The sequence below is a fragment of the Oncorhynchus tshawytscha genome, linkage group LG26, assembly GCF_018296145.1.
Source record: "Oncorhynchus tshawytscha isolate Ot180627B linkage group LG26, Otsh_v2.0, whole genome shotgun sequence".
Taxonomy (NCBI): domain Eukaryota; kingdom Metazoa; phylum Chordata; class Actinopteri; order Salmoniformes; family Salmonidae; genus Oncorhynchus; species Oncorhynchus tshawytscha.
The window spans coordinates 31,224,902-31,244,038 of NC_056454.1; the positions used below are offsets into that span (position 1 = coordinate 31,224,902).

At 40.8% G+C, this 19,137-nt stretch overlaps 1 protein-coding gene and 2 non-coding genes across 5 annotated transcripts; all 3 read left to right on the forward strand.

Moving 5' to 3' along the window:
- Positions 1–239: 239 nt before the first annotated feature.
- On the forward strand, positions 240–12,519 carry LOC112234755 (guanylate-binding protein 1-like). 3 transcript variants are annotated; one of them, XM_024403043.2, is made up of 11 exons: positions 240–375; positions 2,789–2,993; positions 3,524–3,690; positions 4,293–4,402; positions 4,566–4,756; positions 4,897–5,139; positions 9,901–10,181; positions 10,367–10,579; positions 10,713–10,815; positions 10,977–11,170; positions 11,307–12,519. In XM_024403043.2, the coding sequence occupies exons 2-11, from the start codon at positions 2,798–2,800 to the stop codon at positions 11,526–11,528; spliced, it is 1,920 nt and encodes a 639-aa protein (XP_024258811.1). In that variant the 5' UTR covers positions 240–375; positions 2,789–2,797; the 3' UTR covers positions 11,529–12,519. The 3 variants fall into 3 exon arrangements, with proteins under 3 accessions (XP_024258811.1, XP_042162391.1, XP_042162392.1); XM_042306457.1 differs by lacking the exon at positions 240–375 and adding an exon at positions 1,724–1,744; XM_042306458.1 differs by lacking the exon at positions 240–375 and adding an exon at positions 1,724–1,744 and having other exon boundaries at positions 3,563–3,690.
- Positions 12,520–18,087: 5,568 nt separating this feature from the next.
- Positions 18,088–18,196, forward strand: trnal-caa. The gene is made up of 2 exons: positions 18,088–18,125; positions 18,151–18,196. It is a non-coding gene; the product is annotated as a tRNA-Leu (tRNA).
- Positions 18,197–18,607: 411 nt separating this feature from the next.
- trnal-caa lies at positions 18,608–18,716 on the forward strand. The gene is made up of 2 exons: positions 18,608–18,645; positions 18,671–18,716. It is a non-coding gene; the product is annotated as a tRNA-Leu (tRNA).
- Positions 18,717–19,137: the final 421 nt, after the last annotated feature.

Consider the following 19,137-nt stretch of genomic DNA (forward strand, 5'->3'; position numbering starts at 1 on the left):
GTAAACTGGGAAATCTGGAGTAAAAAACGAGCTCCGACTGAGATATATTTCCATCTCGGAATTCCAAATCGGGAAATCGTGCCTCTTTCTAGAGCTCCTACTTTCCGACATGAAGATAACTGACATCATGACATGATTTGACCTCGTTTTTTTTCTTTACCGAGTTCCCAGTTGTCGTCAACGCACCATTATATACGTGCGATTCAACCAGTTAGGAAGGAAGTCTGACATTTCGGAATGTTCTAGTTCCCACTAGCACGTGATCACGGCATTTAATGAATAACTGCGCAGAGCAGGGACTTTTATAAATCACATATTTCTTTAACTATCCTAACGCTGACCACAGACTGAATAATAACCCACAGCTTTGCCGAGGTAAACTCCCTTGCACTACTTACATTTAGGATTATTTTTTATTTTTTTACATATTGATTTGCAAGTTGACTGGTTATATGAAAAATACTTGATCCATCCTTAATAATGTAGGCGTTTGCGGTTAATTCATTGATTAGATAACCAGAAAAAATCTTCTGACAAAGGCTATATCTGCCACATGATTTAGCCTACAGTAGAAACAGTATGTGAATTTGTCTGTAGTCTACATGCTGGACATAAAATGTATGACAACGTACTGCATTGAGACTGAATTAGAGGGTGATCTCTCTGGAATTTATACACTGATTGAGTAGGTAAAGTTATGGAGATTGTACTCCTAATAGAGTGACGGTGAGAAAGACAGTTCCTCAGTTTAGGGTTCTTTAATGTTGATTGGAGGTTAAAGTCTGTGACATGCCACTCAGCTTTTAAAAATCCAATTAACTGTCCATTTATCCATACAAGATGTGGTCTGGAAATAATAAACATGAATACAATGGCATCAATACTAAGAAGGCACATTCATTTAGCAATAACAGAACGAGATATACAGCTTTCATCTGTTATAATAATCCAATGACTGAAACGAAATGACAAGTAGCTACCAACATCAGACTAACCATCTAACAATGACAGGTGAAAATGTAGCTAACAATGTTAGATAGCTACCATAAAAAAGAGACACAATTGATCAGTTTGGCCTGGCGGTAGGCTCTAGGAAGAGTTTTGGCTACTGTGTTCTTGGGGACCTTCAAATCTGCAACATTGTTTTGGTACCCTTCCCCAGATCTATGCCTCGACACGATCCTGTCTCTGAGCTCTATGGACAATTCCTTTGACCTCATGTCTTGGTTTTTGCTCGGACATGCACTGTCAACTGTGGGACCTTATATAGACAGGCGTGTGCCTTTCCAAATCATGTCCAATCAATTGAATTGACCACAGATTGACTCCAAGTTGTAGAAACATCTCAAGGATGATCAATGGAAACAGATGCACCTGAACTCAATTTCTAGTATCATAGCAAAGGGTCTGAATACTTATGTAAATAAGGTATTTCACTTATTTAAAATGTCTAAATCTGTTTTCGCTTTGTTATTATGGGGTAATTGTGTGTAGATTGCTGAGCATTAAAAAAAAATCCCTTTTAGAATAAGGCTGTAACGTAACAATGTGGAAAAAGTAAAGAGGTCTGAATACTTTCTGAAGGAACTGTATATAGAGACTTTACAGTTGGCACTATGTATTCAGACAGGTAGCATTCTCCTGGCATCCACCACACCCAGATTTGTCTGTCAGACTGCCAGATGAGGGAGTGTGATTCATCACTCCAGAGAACGCGTTTCCACTGCTCCAGAATCCAATGGCGGTGAGCTTTACGCCACTCCAGCCAACGCTTGGCATTGCACATTGTGATCTTAGGCTTGTGTGTGGCTGCTCGGCCATGGAAACCCATTTCATGAAGCACCCGACTAACTGTTCTTGTGCTGACATTGATTCTAGAGGGAGTTTGGAACTCTGTTGTGAGTGTTGCAACCGAGAACATATGATTTTTTACGTGCTTCAGCACTTGCTGGTCTCATTCTGTGAGTTTGTGTGGCCTACCACTTTGCGGCTGAGCCATTGTTGTTCCTAGACGTTTCCACTTCACAATAACAGCACTTACATTTGACCGAGCCAGCTATAGCAGGGCAGAAATTTGACGAACTGACTTGTTTGTCACTGAGCTCTTCAGTAAGGCCATTCTACTGCCAATGTTTGTCTATGGTGATTGCATGGCTGTGTGCTCGATTTGATACGCCTATCAGAATCGGGTGTAGCTGAAATAGCCAAATCCACACCCCCGCACCCCTTCTGCCGACCCCTTGCGCCCTCATAGTTTGGGAACCACTGCTGTAGGCTACATCCCAGTAAACACAGACAAACACCGATGTCTTTTGGATGTCTTGAATCAATCATAGACGTCTGTTTGGTTCAGACATTGTCCAGTCCGGACCGGCCTTGATTTGGTCGAAAAATAGATGGTATTTTCAACTTTCATTCAGAACCGAAAAATGATCCAATTTTTTTTACATGTATTTTTTATGTCTGGAAAATAGTATGTTAGATGTATTTTCAACGTCTTTGTGCTTTCTGGGACTATTCTTGCTTTGTGGGGTATAGGAGAGGCAATTTATTTTGTCTAGCCTAGGGCGACAGAACGGCCAGGACCGGGCCTGAATTTATTATAATTTTTTTGTCACTGTCCACCCAATCTGTTGATAAGCCTTGATTCACTCTTTATCACCTGTTCCTGTGCCTCCTTTATCACATTACATTTAATTGCAATAAAAAAGTCTGTAGGGACTGTGACACACACACAGTACCCTACCCAATTAAAAGTTATTGTGTGTTGTTGCCATTGTTTCTATAGGTCAGCATCATGACAGGCCAGAGAGTATCCATGAAGGAACCAGTATGTCTGATAGAGAACGACAGTCATGGGAAGCTGCGTGTGGTCCGCAGTGCACTGGACATCCTGGACCAGATTGACCAGCATGTGGTAGTGGTGTCGGTGGTCGGGCTGTACCGCACCGGCAAGTCCTACCTCATGAACAAGCTGGCTGGAGAGAGGAAAGGTGAACCACTCAAGCATTTTTTTATCCGAAGTCCGCATACAAGTCCGAACACTGTTATATGGTTAAGGAATGATTATGTATAAGATAATTATTTCTCATAAAGATAGGGTAATAGAAATGTGAAACAGAAAGTGTTAACTTATGTACTGCATTTCTCATTCAGAGTTAGAGACAGATATGCTGCACCAAAGTACAGATTTGTCCTGTTCTAAACACATTATGCTTTGATGTTTTTTTCTCTCCAAAATTGGAAATTCGACACATCCTGTTATTGCGTTGTGGAAACTACAGTTTCTCTTTCAGTTTTACACTATAACGTACAACCAGACAGCAGAGCAAACATCAAAAACACATTTTGTTCCAACCACATTTGTTCTAGGTGGGTTGTGTAGATCAGGGTGCCGTTTTGCACTGACTGCTAGTTTCACTTTCAGTCTGTCAGTATGATATACAGTATAACTAGACAAACATGTTCATCTGAAAACCAGCAGCCTTGAGTTAACACTTTACATCCTGCTGCCTCTTTACAGATTCCATCCTAAGAACCGTTTTTGTCCTCTGTCCTCAAGGTTTTGCCCTGGGAGCCACCATCCAGTCCAAAACTAAGGGCATCTGGATGTGGTGTGTGCCTCACCCTGAAAAAAGAGACCACACCCTGGTGCTGCTGGATACAGAGGGGCTGGGGGACGTGGAGAAGGTGGGAGGTCACTCTCTATCAAAAACCTTTTATGGTTCAGATTGTTTAAATGACAGAATATAACATTGCTATGGGTAAAATCCCATGCTATCTCAATAAACTGTGTCTAGTACTGATAGCTGATGTCATCATCTGTATATAATGTCTGACTTACAAATGTATGATGTATACCCATTGATTCTAAAGAGTATAACAAATAAATAAGGACCCATGAGCTTAGTTCAACTGTCATACCCCATCAGAACCCAAAATATAAGCTTGTTTTACTCCAATGTTTGTAAATGTAATTAAACTCTGTATAACATCATGGTTAACTACAATTATGATGTCACGGATGGTGAGTCATTGTACCCATAGCTCTATGAATTTGAGTGGTTACATTTCTTCAGGCCCATCCCTCAGCTCTTTTTTTGTTAGCTTTTTTTTAACCAAAACTGAGGCATGGTGTGGCTTGGTTAATGTTTCAATTAAGGATTCCAGCTTTGACCTTTATTTAGGTAGGGAGCCCATAAAACGGCGTATGGAGTAGACATTTAGTTACTGACTTAATTTCACTCTAGTATGAACAGAGTACCAATGTGTTCCTTCTGTTGTGTCTGCAGGGTGACGAGAAGAATGACAACTGGATCTTTTCCCTGGCTGTCCTGCTCAGCAGTACTCTGGTGTACAACAGCCTTGGAACCATCGACAACAACGCCCTGGAGAAACTACAGTATCCTTCAGCAGGCCTATAAAGAAATATAGTGTAGTGTTGTATGTCTGGGTTCATTTCATCCCCAACAACCGAACCGACTTCAAAAAGCACTAATCACTCAGCACTATAATGTATGTTAGTATATCTGGTTTAATTTTGTCCTCAAAACCGCCTTCTACAGCTATGTGACAGAACTGACAGAGCACATCAAGGTGAAGTCCAACCAGCGAGACGGGGAGGAATCTTCAGAGTACTTGCGTTACTTTCCTTCCTTTGTGTGGACAGTCAGAGATTTTACCCTGACCCTGGAGGTTGATGGGAGACCCATCACAGCCCATGAGTACCTGGAGAACGCTCTTAAACTGAAAACAGGTGAGAATACTAACTAGCACATAACTGGATTGATGATAGTAAATATGAATATATGAATACATACATAAACATAAAATGTTGTTGCGCACATAGAAGTTGTTCATTTAGGCTGATATGAATATTTTTTCTTTTTCCAAAAGGTCAAAGTGCAAAGGTTCAGCAGTACAACCTGCCTCGTAGTTGCCTGCGGAACTATTTCTCTCCTCGCTGGTGCTTTGTGTTTGAGAGGCCAGCCAGCGGAGACAAAATGAGACGTATGGAGGAGCTGACCGACGCTGACCTGGAGCCTGCCTTTGTGGAGCAAGCCAAGGAGTTCTGTGACCACGTCTTCAATGAGGCCAAGACCAAGACCCTGAAACAGGGCCTGAAAGTTACCGGCAGACGTGAGTATAATTATTATAATACAACAAATATACTAAAGTACAACAGCTGATACTACAACCACTTCCTCTACTACCACTGATACTACAACCAATTCCTCTACTACCACCAGTGCGCCACCACTACTACCACTACTACTACCAGCATCACTACAACTACTACAATTTAATTTACTTCTTCTACAAGTAGTACTACTATTTATACTACTTCCATCGCTACTACATCCATCACTACCACAACTATATATTGAGTGCGCAACACATTATGAACACCTTCCTAATATTGAGTTGCACCCCCTTTGCCCTCAGAAAAGCCTCAATTCGTCAGGGCATGGAATAAACAAGGTGTCAAAAGCATTCCTCAGGGAGGGATGCTAGCCCATGTTGACTCAAAATGCTTTCCACAGTTGTGTCAAGTTGGCTGGTTGTGCTTTGGGTGGTGGACCATTCTTGATACACACTGGAAACTCTTGAGAAAATCAGCAGCATTGCAGTTCTTGCTTGACACACACGAACTGGTGCGCCTGGCACCTACTACCATACCCTGTTCAAAGGCACTTAAAACTTTTATCTTGCCCATTCACCTTCTGAATGGTACTCACACAATCCATGTCTCGAATTGTCTCAAGGCTTCAAAATCCTTATTTAACTCATCTCATTCCCTTCATCTACACTGATTGAAATGAATTTAACAAGTGATATCCATACGGGATCATAGCTTTCACCTGGATTCACCTGGTCAGTCTGTCATTGAAAGAGCAGGTGTTCCTAATGTTCTGTACACAGTTAATTATTATAATAAGAGTACGACCCATGCAGTTTCTAATGTTTTGTATGTATGTATATATGTATGTATACAGTGCATTCGGAAAGTATTCAGACCCCTTCCCTTTTCCACATTTTGTTATGTTATAGCATTATTCTAAATTTGATTATATATACTTTTTTTCTCAGTAATCTCCACATAATACCTCAATGACAAAAACATTTTATTTTATTTTATTGCTAACTTATTACAATAAACAGAAAACTAATTTACATAAGTATTCAGACCCTTTGTTATGAGACTCGAAATTGAGCTCAGTTGGATCCTGTTTTCATGGATCATCCTTGAGATGTTTCTACAACTTCATTGGAGTCCACCTGTGTTTTTTTTTAAACGACTACCGCCCGTAGCAGTCACTTCCATCATCATGAAGTGCTTTGAGAGACTAGTCAAGGACCATATCACCTCCACCCTACCTGACACCCTAGACCCACTCCAATTTGCTTACCGCCCAAATAGGTCCACAGACGATGCAATCTCAACCACACTGCACACTGCCGTAACCCATCTGGACAAGAGGAATACCTATGTGAGAATGCTGTTCATCGACTACAGCTTGGCATTTAACACCATAGTGCCCTCCAAGCTCGTCATCAAGCTCGAGACCCTGGGTCTCGACCCCGCCCTGTGCAACTGGGTACTGGACTTCCTGACGGGCCGCCCCCAGGTGGTGAGGGTAGGCAACAACATTTCCACCCCGCTGATCCTCAACACTGAGGCCCCACAAGGGTGCGTTCTGAGCCCTCTCCTGTACTCCCTGTTCACCCACGACTGCGTGGCCACGCACGCCTCCAACTCAATTATCAAGTTTGCGAACGACACAACAGTGGTAGGCTTGATTACCAACAACGACGAGACGGCCTACAGGGAGGAGGTGAGGGCCCTCGGAGTGTGGTGTCAGGAAAATAACCTCACACTCAACGTCAACAAAACTAAGGAGATGATTGTGGACTTCAGGAAACAGCAAAGGGAACACCCCCCCTATCCACATTGATGGAACAGTAGTGGAGAGGGTAGTAAGTTTTAAGTTCCTCTGCGTACACATCACAGACAAACTGAATTGGTCCACCCACACAGACAGCATCGTGAAGAAGGCGCAGCAGCGCCTCTTCAACCTCAGGAGGCTGAAGAAATTCGGCTTGTCACCAAAAGCACTCACAAACTTCTATAGATGCACAATCGAGAGCATCCTGTCAGGATGTATCACCGCCTGGTATGGCAACTGCTCCGCCCACAACCGTAAGGCTCTCCAGAGGGTAGTGAGGTCTGCACAACGCATCACAGGGGGCAAACTACCTGCCCTCCAGGACACCTACACCACCCGATGTCACAGGAAGGCCATAAAGATCATCAAGGACAACAACCACCCGAGCCACTGCCTGTTCACCCCGCTATCATCCAGAAGGCGAGGTCAGTACAGGTGCATCAAAGCTGGGACCGAGAGACTGAAAAACAGCTTCTATCTCAAGGCCATCAGACTGTTAAACAGCCACCACTAACATTGAGTGGCTGCTGCCAACACACTGACTCAACTCCAGCCACTTTAATAATGGGAATTGATGGGAAATGATGTCAAATATATCACTAGCCACTTTAAACAATGCTACCTAATATAATGTTTACATACCCTACATTATTCATCTCATATGTATATGTATATACTGTACTCTATATCATCTACTGCATCTTTATGTAACACATGTATCACTAGCCACTTTAACTATGCCACTTTGTTTACATACTCATCTCATATGTATATACTGCACTCAATACCATCTACTGTATCTTGCCTATGCCGCTCTGTACCATCACTCACTCATATATCTTTATGTACATATTCTTTATCCCCTTACACTTGTGTCCATAAGGTAGTAGTTTTGGAATTGTTAGCTAGATTACTTGTTGGTTATTACTGCATTGTCGGAACTAGAAGCACAAGCATTTCACTACACTCGCATTAACATCTGCTAACCATGTGTATGTGACAAATAAAATGTGATTTGATTTAAATTCAATTGATTGGACATGATTTGGAAAGGCACACACCTGTCTATATAAGGTCCCACAGTGGACAGTGCATGTCAGAGGAAAAGCCATGAAGTTGAAGGAACTGTCCATAGAACTCAGAGACAGGATTGTGTTGGCACAGATCTGGGAAGGGTACCAAAACATTTCTGCAGCATTAAAGGTCCCCAAGAACACAGTGGCCTCCATCATTCTTAAATGGAAAAAGTTTGGAACCACCAAAACTCTTCCTAGAGCTGGCCACCCGACCAAACTAAGCAATCAGGGGAGAAGGGCCTTGGTCAGGGAGGTGACCAAGAACTCGATGGTCACTCTGAGAGAGAGAGCTCTAGAGTTCCTCTGTGGAGATGGGAGAACCTTCCACAAGGACAACCATCTCTGCAGCACTCCACCAACCAGGTCTTTATAGAAGAGTGGCCAGACGGAAGCCACTCCTCAGTAAAAGGCACATGACAGCCTGCTTGGTTTTTGCCAAAAGGCACCTAAAGACAATCAGATTTTTTTTATTTATTTAACTTTTATTTAAACAAGGAGTCACATTAAGATTAAAAATCAATTTTACAAGAGAGCCCTGTATACATTACAATAAAAACATCACGTGTAATAAAACAATATAATTCAGCACATAATAAACCAAAATAAACATATTTAATAAAAGCAATCACTATGAGAAACAAGATTCTCTGGTCTGGTTTGTCATTATGGGGTATTGTGTGTAGATTGATGAGAGAAAAAAACACAACTTTAATCAATTTTAGAATAAGGTTGTAATGTAACAAAATGTGGAAAAAGTCAAGGGGTCTGAATACTTTCTGAATGCACTGTATATAAGTTAGTCCGTGTCCAGTTTATTAGGTATGCCCATCAGGAATCGGGTTGGACCCCCAATTTTATCCAGAAGAGCCTAAATTCTTTGGGGCATTGATTCCACAAAGTGTGGCGTTCAAACATTGCCCAATTGGTATCAAGGGACCCCAAGGATAAATATCGTTGTATATTATCAAGTTGATGGCACATTCATCTAGCGGCACCTACATAAAGCTGAGTAACTCACTCATTCATGGCTTTGGATCAAAATAAATAAGTACCAACATTCTTTCTGATAGCCTTTTAATAAAGACATGTTTTGGTTATCCTGACCTGGACACCAGGTCAGGATAACCAGAGGTAGCCAGAGGTAGCCTGACTGCCATTAGTTACCGAGATGAGATCCTCAGACCCCTTGTGAGACCATATGCTGGTGCGGTTGGCCCTGGGTTCCTCCTAATGCAAGACAAAGCTAGACCTCATGTGGCTGGAGTGTGTCAGCAGTTCCTGCAAGAGGAAGGCATTGATGCTATGGACTGGCCCGCCCGTTCCCCAGACCTGAATCCAATTGAGCACATCTGGGACATCATGTCTCGCTCCATCCACCAACGCCACGTTGCACCACATACTGTCCAGGAGTTGGCGGATGCTTTAGTCCAGGTCTGGGAGGAGATCCCTCAGGAGACCATCCGCCACCTCATCAGGAGCATGCCCAGGCGTTGTAGGGAGGTCATACAGGCACGTGGAGGCCACACACACTACTGAGCCTCATTTTGACTTGTTTTAAGAACATGACATCAAAGTTGGGTCAGCCTGTAGTGTGGTTTTCCATTTTAATTTTGAGTGTGACTCCAAATCCAGACCTCTATGGGTTGATGAATTTGATTTCCATTGATCATTTTTGTGTGATTTTGTTGTCAGCACATTCAACTATGTAAAGAAAAAAGTATTTAATAAGTATATTTCATTCATTCAGATCTAGGATGTGTTATTTTAGTGTTCCCTTTATTTTTTTGAGCAGTGTATTTTCGTGAACCTAATAAACCGGCCACTGAGTGTATATATGCAGATTCTGCTCAATCACTCTCTCCCTCTCTCTCCTGCAGTTCTGGGGAACCTGGCAGAGACATATGTGTCTGCCATCCGGAGCGGGCAGATCCCCTGCCTGGACAATGCTGTGTTGGCGCTGGCCCAAATTGAGAACTCCAGTGCCATCGAGAGGGCCAGGGCCCACTACCAGAAGGGCATGGCTGACTGGGTAGCCTACCCCACAGAGACCCAAGAGGAGCTGTCTGAAGTGCATGCTGTCATGGAGAAGGAGGCTGTGGCCATATTCATCAACAACTCCTTCAAAGACGAGGACCAGAAGTACCAGTTGGAGCTCATGGTATGGGAATATAGATTCTATATTCAATGAGTCAATATTACATTTAATGATACATTTCTTTGACAAGATTAGGTTAATTTGTCATTTGGGTGAACTATCCCTTTTATGGTACCATTTTATTACCTCAACTCAACCAAGACATTCTGGTTTGTTCTGGTACATTCTGAACCAACCTCTTTCTATAGAAAGTGCTTCAAGAGGAGTATGAGAAGATCTGTCAGAGGAACTACAAGGAGTCCCAGAAGTCGTGCGAGTCCAAAATCGAATGCATCTTTGCCCTCCTGGAGGAGAAAATAAGGGATGGCTCCTACATGACCCCTGGAGGATACAAAGAGTACTGCAACAACCTGAAACTGGCCACCAGCGAATACAGATCTGAGGGAGGCAGGGGAGTGAAGGTATTTTGGGGAGGTGGTGCTTCAGCTATTTTAGAATATTATGTAATTATCATGTTTTGTGGATGCTTGTCAAAGGAGTTATGAATGCACTGATGTGATGTTGAAAGTTATATATTATGTGTGGTGGTTCCAGGGTGAAGAGGTACTGAATGAGTACTTGGAAAGGAAGGCCAGCATTGGTGAGGCCATCCTGTCAGCAGACCAGTCTCTCACTGAAGCTGAGCAGAGAGCAGAAGGTGATATTATAAAAATAAAACTAACATCTGCCAAATCAGTGTGCTAAAATGACAACACACAACCTGACGACAACATTCTAATGACCACCACATGAAGGCTTACCTATCACTCTCTCTTTCCCTTGGTCTCGCTCTGTCACTCATACTCTCTCCCTCTTTAGCCGAGCAAGCAAGAAGGGAGGCATCTGAGCGGGAGAATCGAGCCATGGAGGAGCAGCTGGTTGTCCAGGAGAGGTTGAGAGCGGACCAGCAGAGGACGTATGAGGAGAATGTGAACCAGCTGATGGAGAGGATGGAGAGAGACAGCAGAAATGCCATAGCAGAGCACGATAGAGTTCTACAGGCTAGGCTCAAGGTAGGAATAAAAAAAACACAAACATTGAGAAGTACACTTTAAAACTACAGTAACTCTAGCGGTAAGATTAACTATGTATGTGTTTTATTTTAATGACACAGTCCGTGATGTGTAAAAACAAACCTTGTAATTTCAGGAGCAGAATGACCTTCTCCAGCAAGGGTTTGATGACAGAGCACACCAAATGCAAAGAGAGATAGATGCCCTTAAGGGTGCGAAGGCACAAGAGGAAGAGAAAAAACCCTCATTTATGAGCACAGCTCTGGATACTGTTGGGACTGCAGCTGCATTGTTCCTTCCAGGAATACTTCCCAAAGTAGGAGGAATGGCTGTGAAATGGCTGTCTAAGTGGTTCTGAAGTAGGTTCCCGAGAAGGATGACGGGCTATTATTTTTATAGACGTGGATTGATTGAATCTGTATGTATTGATAGTTGATTCATGGATTTAAGTTAATCACTCAGTCAAGGTTTTATTTGATGTTCGTTTTTTTGTAAGTCATTTGAATAAGTAATTAGCATGCCTAATCATAATGAAGTAGACATTTAAAAATATTTTTCAGTTGTTTTACGATTACCAAATAGGCCTACATCTTTTTAACACTGACAACATTTACATGCACACCAATATCCTGTTATTATTCGGGATACTCAAGTATTCTGTTTTTGAGTTGATGCATATAAATGTCATATTCCGTTTACAATAACCTGAAAAAGCTTCTATCCCGGTTATGAGAATCCCATATAAAATGCCTGGGATATGCTGATCTTAGACGGTAATCTGTGGCATGTAAACATCCTCTTCCTTTTACTGTTTTCCACGGTCTGCACAGGCTCAATATCACATATCATTGGTGTTGTGTGATTATGTTTTCATCTGATTGTCAAAGAAATCACTTTAAAAAGTAGGCTACCAGTGCAATTCAATCCACCATGATAGTTTATTTTGCTGATACTCCGTACTGGACCGTATAGCCTACTAGCTACTTTCACCCCTAATTTAGACAAGTTTGTGCCTATAATTTCTGAGATTTGGTTGGCCATTTGTTTGTCAACTATAGTTAGATCCATGCAGCTTCTCGTCTGTCATGACTAAATATTGTAGTGTTCACCAGAATAATGTCTTACATAGATAGCATGAATGCATTATTAATGTAGTTAACACCGGTATAGTTGTCTGTTTGGTTTAGGAACCAGGGAGAAAACGCAATAACTCCAAAACAGTGGAACTATTGGTGTTTGTATTTATGTGTTCATGTGTTTGAAATACTGTCTGGTTGCAGAACAATGTCATAACAACACATTCAAATTTTCTCAAGAGATGCTGAAATAAATATTTCTCCCCTCCTGTTCCCAAGACAAAACTAACATTTATTGTATCATTTTACTGCAAGAAATGCATAATTCAGTAGGTGTTAATATTATATTACACTACATGTGAGTGGTATAGGCCTAGAGTCAGTATCCAGATTTTCAGTTACTATTCCATTTAACCCATATGAATTTAAATGAGGAATATTCTGTTTATTAATTAATACATTTTTTATTTTTTCACCTTTATTTAACCAGGTAGGCCAGTTGAGAACAAGCTCTCATTTACAACTGCAACCTGGCTAAGATAAAGCAAAGCAGTGCGACACAAACAACACGGAGTTGCACATGGAATAAACAAACATACAGTCAAGAACAAAATACAAAAGTCTATATACAGTGTGTGCAAATGAAGTAAGATTAGGGAGGTAAGGCAATAAATAGGCCGTAGTGGAGAAATAATTACAATTGAGCAATTAAACACTGGAGTGATAGATGGAGTGTAGAAGATTAATGCGCAAGTAGAGACACTGGGGTGCAAAGGAGCAAAAAATAAAAATAACAATATGGGCATGAGGTAGTTGGGTGGGCTATTTACAGATGGGCTATGTACAGGTGCAATGATCTGTAAGCTGCTCTGACAGCTGATGCCTAAAGTTAGTGAGGGAGATATGAGTCTCCAGCTTCAGTGATTTTTGCAATTTGTTACAGTCATTGGCACCAGAGAATTGGAATGAAACGCGGCCAAAGGAGGAGATGGCTTTGGGGGTTACCAGTGAAATATACCTGCTGGATTGCGTGCTACGGGTGGGTGTTGTTATCGTGACCAGTGAGCTGAGATAAGGCGGGGCTTTACCTAGCAAAGACATAGATGACCTGGAGCCAGTGGTTTGGGCGACGAATATAAAGCGAGGGCAACCAACGAGAACATACAGGTCACAGTGGTGGGTAGTATATGGGGCTTTGGTGACAAAACGGATGGCACTGTGATAGACTGAATCCAATTTGCTGAGTAGAGTGTTGGAGGCTATTTTGTAAATGACATCACCAAAGTCAAGGATCGGTAGGATAGTATGTTGGCAGCAGGAATGAAGGATGCTTTGTTGTTAAATAGGAAGCTGATTCTAGATTCTGTTGGGACTGCAGCTACAATGTTCCTACCAGGAATATTCCCCAAAATTGGAGGAATAGCTTTGAAATTATTTTCAAAGTTGTTCTGATGAAAGTTCTCAAGGAGAATGATAAACTATCAAATTAGTATTATTCTCATAGACAAGTTTAATCATTCATTGATTCAATCAGTATTTATTTAAGTTAATGACTGACTTACTTTAGATTAAGCACTTAAGTAAGGTTGTATTTCTTTGGTGTTATGTTAGTTTAGACTACAATACAAAAAAATTAAAGGAAAGCTTTAAAGACGTTTTTGCAGTTATTTTTTTTACTATTACCTTCTAATATTGAAAGATTGATCAGTGCCTAAATGATCTACTTGAAGTTTAGTTTGATGAGGTGCATTTGTTATTGCACCAGACATGCTTCCCTAGTTATAGTTATGCATCCATAGTTATAAATTATGTGGTTAACTGTATGGCTAATAGGCAACATTGACCTGTCAAAAGCTTTCGATACTGTTGATCACTCACTGCTAATTTAGAGGCTTTCCTCAATTGGCCTGCATGTAACTGGTTTAAAAATGACTTGACAGATAGAACTCAATGTGTATCTACTGATGGTGTTAAATCAGGTTTCCTGGATATTATGAAAGGTGTCTCGCAGGGGTCAATTCTGGGTCCTGTACTTTTCACATGAACAATATCAACTTGTCTGTTAAATTGTAACCTGCACTTGTATGCCGATGATACTGTTGTGTGTGCTATTGTCACCATATTAGCTAACATCATTGTCAACATAGCTACTGGAACTAACGAGTTAGTAAACCCACTACACTGACACAGTAGTGTACAGCAAGCAGTATAGCAATTACACCGGCGGGCCCCAGTGGCAATAAAATAAGGAAACCGAAAGCTTACCTTGACTTGGAAGAGTTCCAGTGTTGGATAGCCTTAGCCAGCTAGCTAGCATAAATAGAATTCCTCTCTTTATGAGCAGGGTGTTTGAGTAGGCTAAATTAGCTAGCTCCATTAGCTAGCTAAGAAAGTGAAAGTGAGAAAAAAAATACAACAAAATATAGCTAGCTAGCTCTCTCTCTCTCTCTGTTGCTTCTCCTTAATTTAGAATAAATTAATTTGTTCAAAACTGTTCAACTATTTTATATCTCTGAGTCAACTACTCACCAGTTTGTATGCTAGCTAGCTGTAGCTTATGCTTTCAGTACTAGATTAATTCTCTGATCCTTTGATTAGGTGGACAACATGTCAGTTCATGCTGCAAGAGCTCTGATAGGTTGGAGACTGTCCTCCGGAAGTCATCATAATTACTGTGTAAGTTCATGTAAGGGGGTGAGAACCATGAGCCTCCTAGCTTTTGTATTGAAGTCTATGTACACAGAGGAGGATGGAAAATAGCTCTCCTCCGGCTACAACATGGTGCTACCTCAGTGTGTTTTAATCAGTTATTTGGTGACATGTTCATATAGTTAGTATAGTTTTAAATAAAACTGTTTAAAATGTTTCACAATTTTTTTATTCACTGATTAGGATGGTTCTTCTCTTTCTCCTCTGAGGAGCCTCCACTGGTTGACACATGTGTAAGGCTTGGAGGGATACCTCCACCCAACAGATACTTACCAGTAAATGTACGATGTTGCTTTTTGCAAAACGTTCAGCCATATTCCCACACTTGTCTTGCACTGGACATGACAACAATATGAACATGGACATTCTGCAGAGAGAAAGAAAATGTCAAAGAAAAAGATAAGGCAACATAGAAGAACCACAAAATAAGTCCGCACTATTCTGCTGGCAGTTGGCAAGATCAATTATAGTATTAAAATTGGATTACAAAGAAATCAAACATGTAATTCTGTGGGAGTGATAGCCTTGAAAAAAATGGAAGAATCTTGGCCAGGACTTAAGTATATAAACAGTGGTTATTTATCTAACAAACCGGAGGCATAAAAACATATGACTTGCAGGAACTATCAAAACAGACTGCATTCTGCAGATTATCTGATCTATATATCAACTTCCACCCAGCTGGGTCCTTAGATCCTTATCATGGAAACATTAGCTAATCTGTGCAGCACGTAGCTCAGGATGACCCCATGAACAAGCCACAAATTGAAGAACCTGTTCACACTCCACTCAATGGCCCTTCATACCTCACCAGGCAGTCACTGGGCATGAACAGATGTGTGTGGTGTTTGTTTAGTGTGCAGACTGATGACTGACAGGTCATTTACTCCTACTCACCTGGGACTGGTGCTGGACATTCTGCCGATAATAATCAAATTGCCTCCTCTACTAGAATAGTCCCAGTAAGCAAAAATGTTTAAAATATATATTTTCCAGATGTTGAAATCGGGATTATTTTCAGGTCTGAATGAAAGTTTAAAATATTAAATGTATGTCAGCTACCCAACTTTATCAGGGGGAGTTATTCTGAGCCTACTTGCAATGTGTTTACACAGAGGGAAATGCAGAAGAATTTTACATTTTCACTATGATCAGCTCGTAAAAAATGTAAGGCTACAAACTTGAAGCCACTGATCATGACAATTTAGCCCGCTGGATGCAACTCCTGAACAGCAGTTGTGAGTAGCCGGCAGTTTTTCCTAGCCACGTACTTCTACATCTGCATTGCTTGCTGTTTGGGGTTTTAGGCTGGGTTTCTGTATAGCACTTTGTGACATCTGCTGATGTAAAAAGGGCTTTATAAAACCATTTGATTGATTGATTGATTGACCTGGTTTTTACTCTGTTCCACAATGACCTCTTTTGCCTCCTCTGCTCGTCCCTTGTTACGACACACTAGGTGGACCGTCCCACCTGTAGAGCAATAAAACCCAAAAGAACCCAATGTTAACTACACAATCCTATATCAAAAACGGTGTAAACTATAATTACCTTAAAGCACCTCTTCCACCTGAGGGGGAATCTAACAACATATTGTCCCTCATGATTGGTCTGTCAGTCTGTATGTCTACATAAACCTTTATGAGACCTCACATTGCGGTTTGGTGCCATCTGGACTGGGGCGCACTCATAACTCCACAATTAATCATTATCTACCCTATCACCCACTATGACTGTAAGGAATCTTAAGGTGGACTGTATAGACATCCTGTATGGTGAAATGGTACCATACATTTATGATGGAAAACATCTATTCACTCACTGTTGTATGAATTTATCCAACTCTAGGGCATTAAATGTTGCCTATACAGTACCTATTTTGGCTATTTCATGGGCAGTAGCTTTTCCAACGCTGCTGTTGGCCCCAGTGATCACAAAATATCTGCCACTCAGGTTCACATCCAGGTCCCCAGGATTAAAATGTTTAGTTGCTGCTTCTGTAGAACACAAGAACAACACATCTCAACAAGGTCCTTGGCATTATTGGGGATTATGGAACGGAGATAGATTACTGTTGGATACGAAATTAGCCAAAGATTATGCAAAGCACAGAGCACACACCCACCACTACCATGAAGAAAAAAATATGGTCGAAATAGTAATTGCATGACTGCTAATAAAATAAACTGGATGGGCAGTATTTCTGTTACATGTATTTTAAATATGCATTCAATCATTTGTATAACACTTTCACGCTACATTCGTATCAGAAGTATGATGGCACTATAGTATGATAAGAGTGTCTGCTAAATTAACTAGATATGAATATGTAAAAATGAACAATTCCAAAGCATGTTGTGTATTATTGAAATGAGCTCTGACCGAAACAAGGCAAATAATAAAACCCAGTGTGCTTTGCAGTTCATTTTGGAATGTACATTTTCATATATACATTTTGGTTATTTACCAAACACTGACTTACAGTCAATGCATTCCACTAAGCTAGGTAAACAACAACATATCACATAGCAAGTAAAACGTTTCTGGAACCGTTACTGAGACATTGTTGCTGTTCAGCTACTTCCAAACGTTTTAATTAAATACATTACAAAATACATGTATTTCTTAGTTAATTTTGATACATGATCTTTGTGTTATTTTTGTAATGTAATTTTTGCCCATCCCTGTCTGTCAATTAGTCTCTGTGAAGACGTGAGTGTCAGTCAGAACCTCTACAATTCCAACCTTCGATTTATGCGCAATAGGCCTTCTACCAAATACCTATACTCACTTTGTGTATTCTTAAAGTCCTTTAACGAGCCAAACGACTAGTGTAATATGTCATAACGACACTAACAAGACACGCCTCTTTTTACAATAACAATGAATGACTCGTCGTCCAATTGGTGGTGAAAACACACGGTCACGTGGTGCAACACGACTCTCTCTTCAGCTTGTTAAACTACTGCTAAAAATGACAAATGTGTTCATATTGGCAAGTGTTTGGTGTATAGTAAAGTACACTTAGTAGTGAAACTAACTACCCAAACAGTTAACATCATCAACAAACCTATAAAATGGGCACTGCTACGTCTATCTTTATAACTGGTGTGACTTCATTTCCTTTCAGTTGTCAGGATGGCCGAGTGGTCTAAGGCGCCAGACTCAAGGTTCTACCTTCCATAGAAATGGGGTTTCTGGTCTCCGAATGGAGGCGTGGGTTCAAATCCCACTTCTGACAAACTTTTTGGGGTAGATTAAATTAGTGAAAATAGCAACAAACGAAAATATATCCCAACACTCCAGAGGAAAGCAAAGCCGGTAAAGTGCCATATCTGGTATGATGTTCAGCCACTGACAAAGCCATAAATCTTAATTTTCACAAGAAAAGTTATGTATTATTTCCTAATTTCCATTGAGCAAATTGTTAACGCTAGCTGTGAGATGTTTGCAATATTACCAGTAACGTTAGCTAGCTATTTCCTAACAAAATGTGAACTAGCTAGATTTGCTAACAAAATGGAAATTCCCAACTAGCGATATCATACATTTCACGATATCATACATTTCATATTGTGAATTAATCGAAAACTGTAGTACCGCACCCGATCATATGAAGAAATGCTCTTTTTTCTCAGGAATACTCGGAGTTGTCAGGATGGCCGAGCGGTCTAAGGCGCCAGACTCAAGGTGAAAATCCTTCCTGGAAAGGGCATTCTGGTCTCCGAATGGAGGCGTGGGTTCGAATCCCACTTCTGACAATAATTTTGGAGCTTTCATTTTTTAATGTAGGTGAGTATAGAAATACACATGTCTTATTGTGAATTGTGAAAGTTAGTTATAAGACAGTAACAAATGTAAAATGGATGATATTTCAAACCTCGTCAACTGGGGTTATTCAGCAGATTGCTTAGGCTATTTCAACCAATACAAATATTACAGATGTGGGAATCAGCATAATGATTGCTCAGTGGTCGAAATGTTTTCACTCTGATATCAAAGTGAGTGACATTGCTTTATGGCCTTTGCCAATAATAAGTAGTAGTAGACTACTAATTGTTTATGTGAAATTAGAATGTGAGGTGATTCACTCAAATCTCCAATAGATGTCACTGTGTTCCAATGTTTAGGTGATACCAAGCAGCAGATAGAGCACTGTATTTCTAAAATTCTAAGAAACGT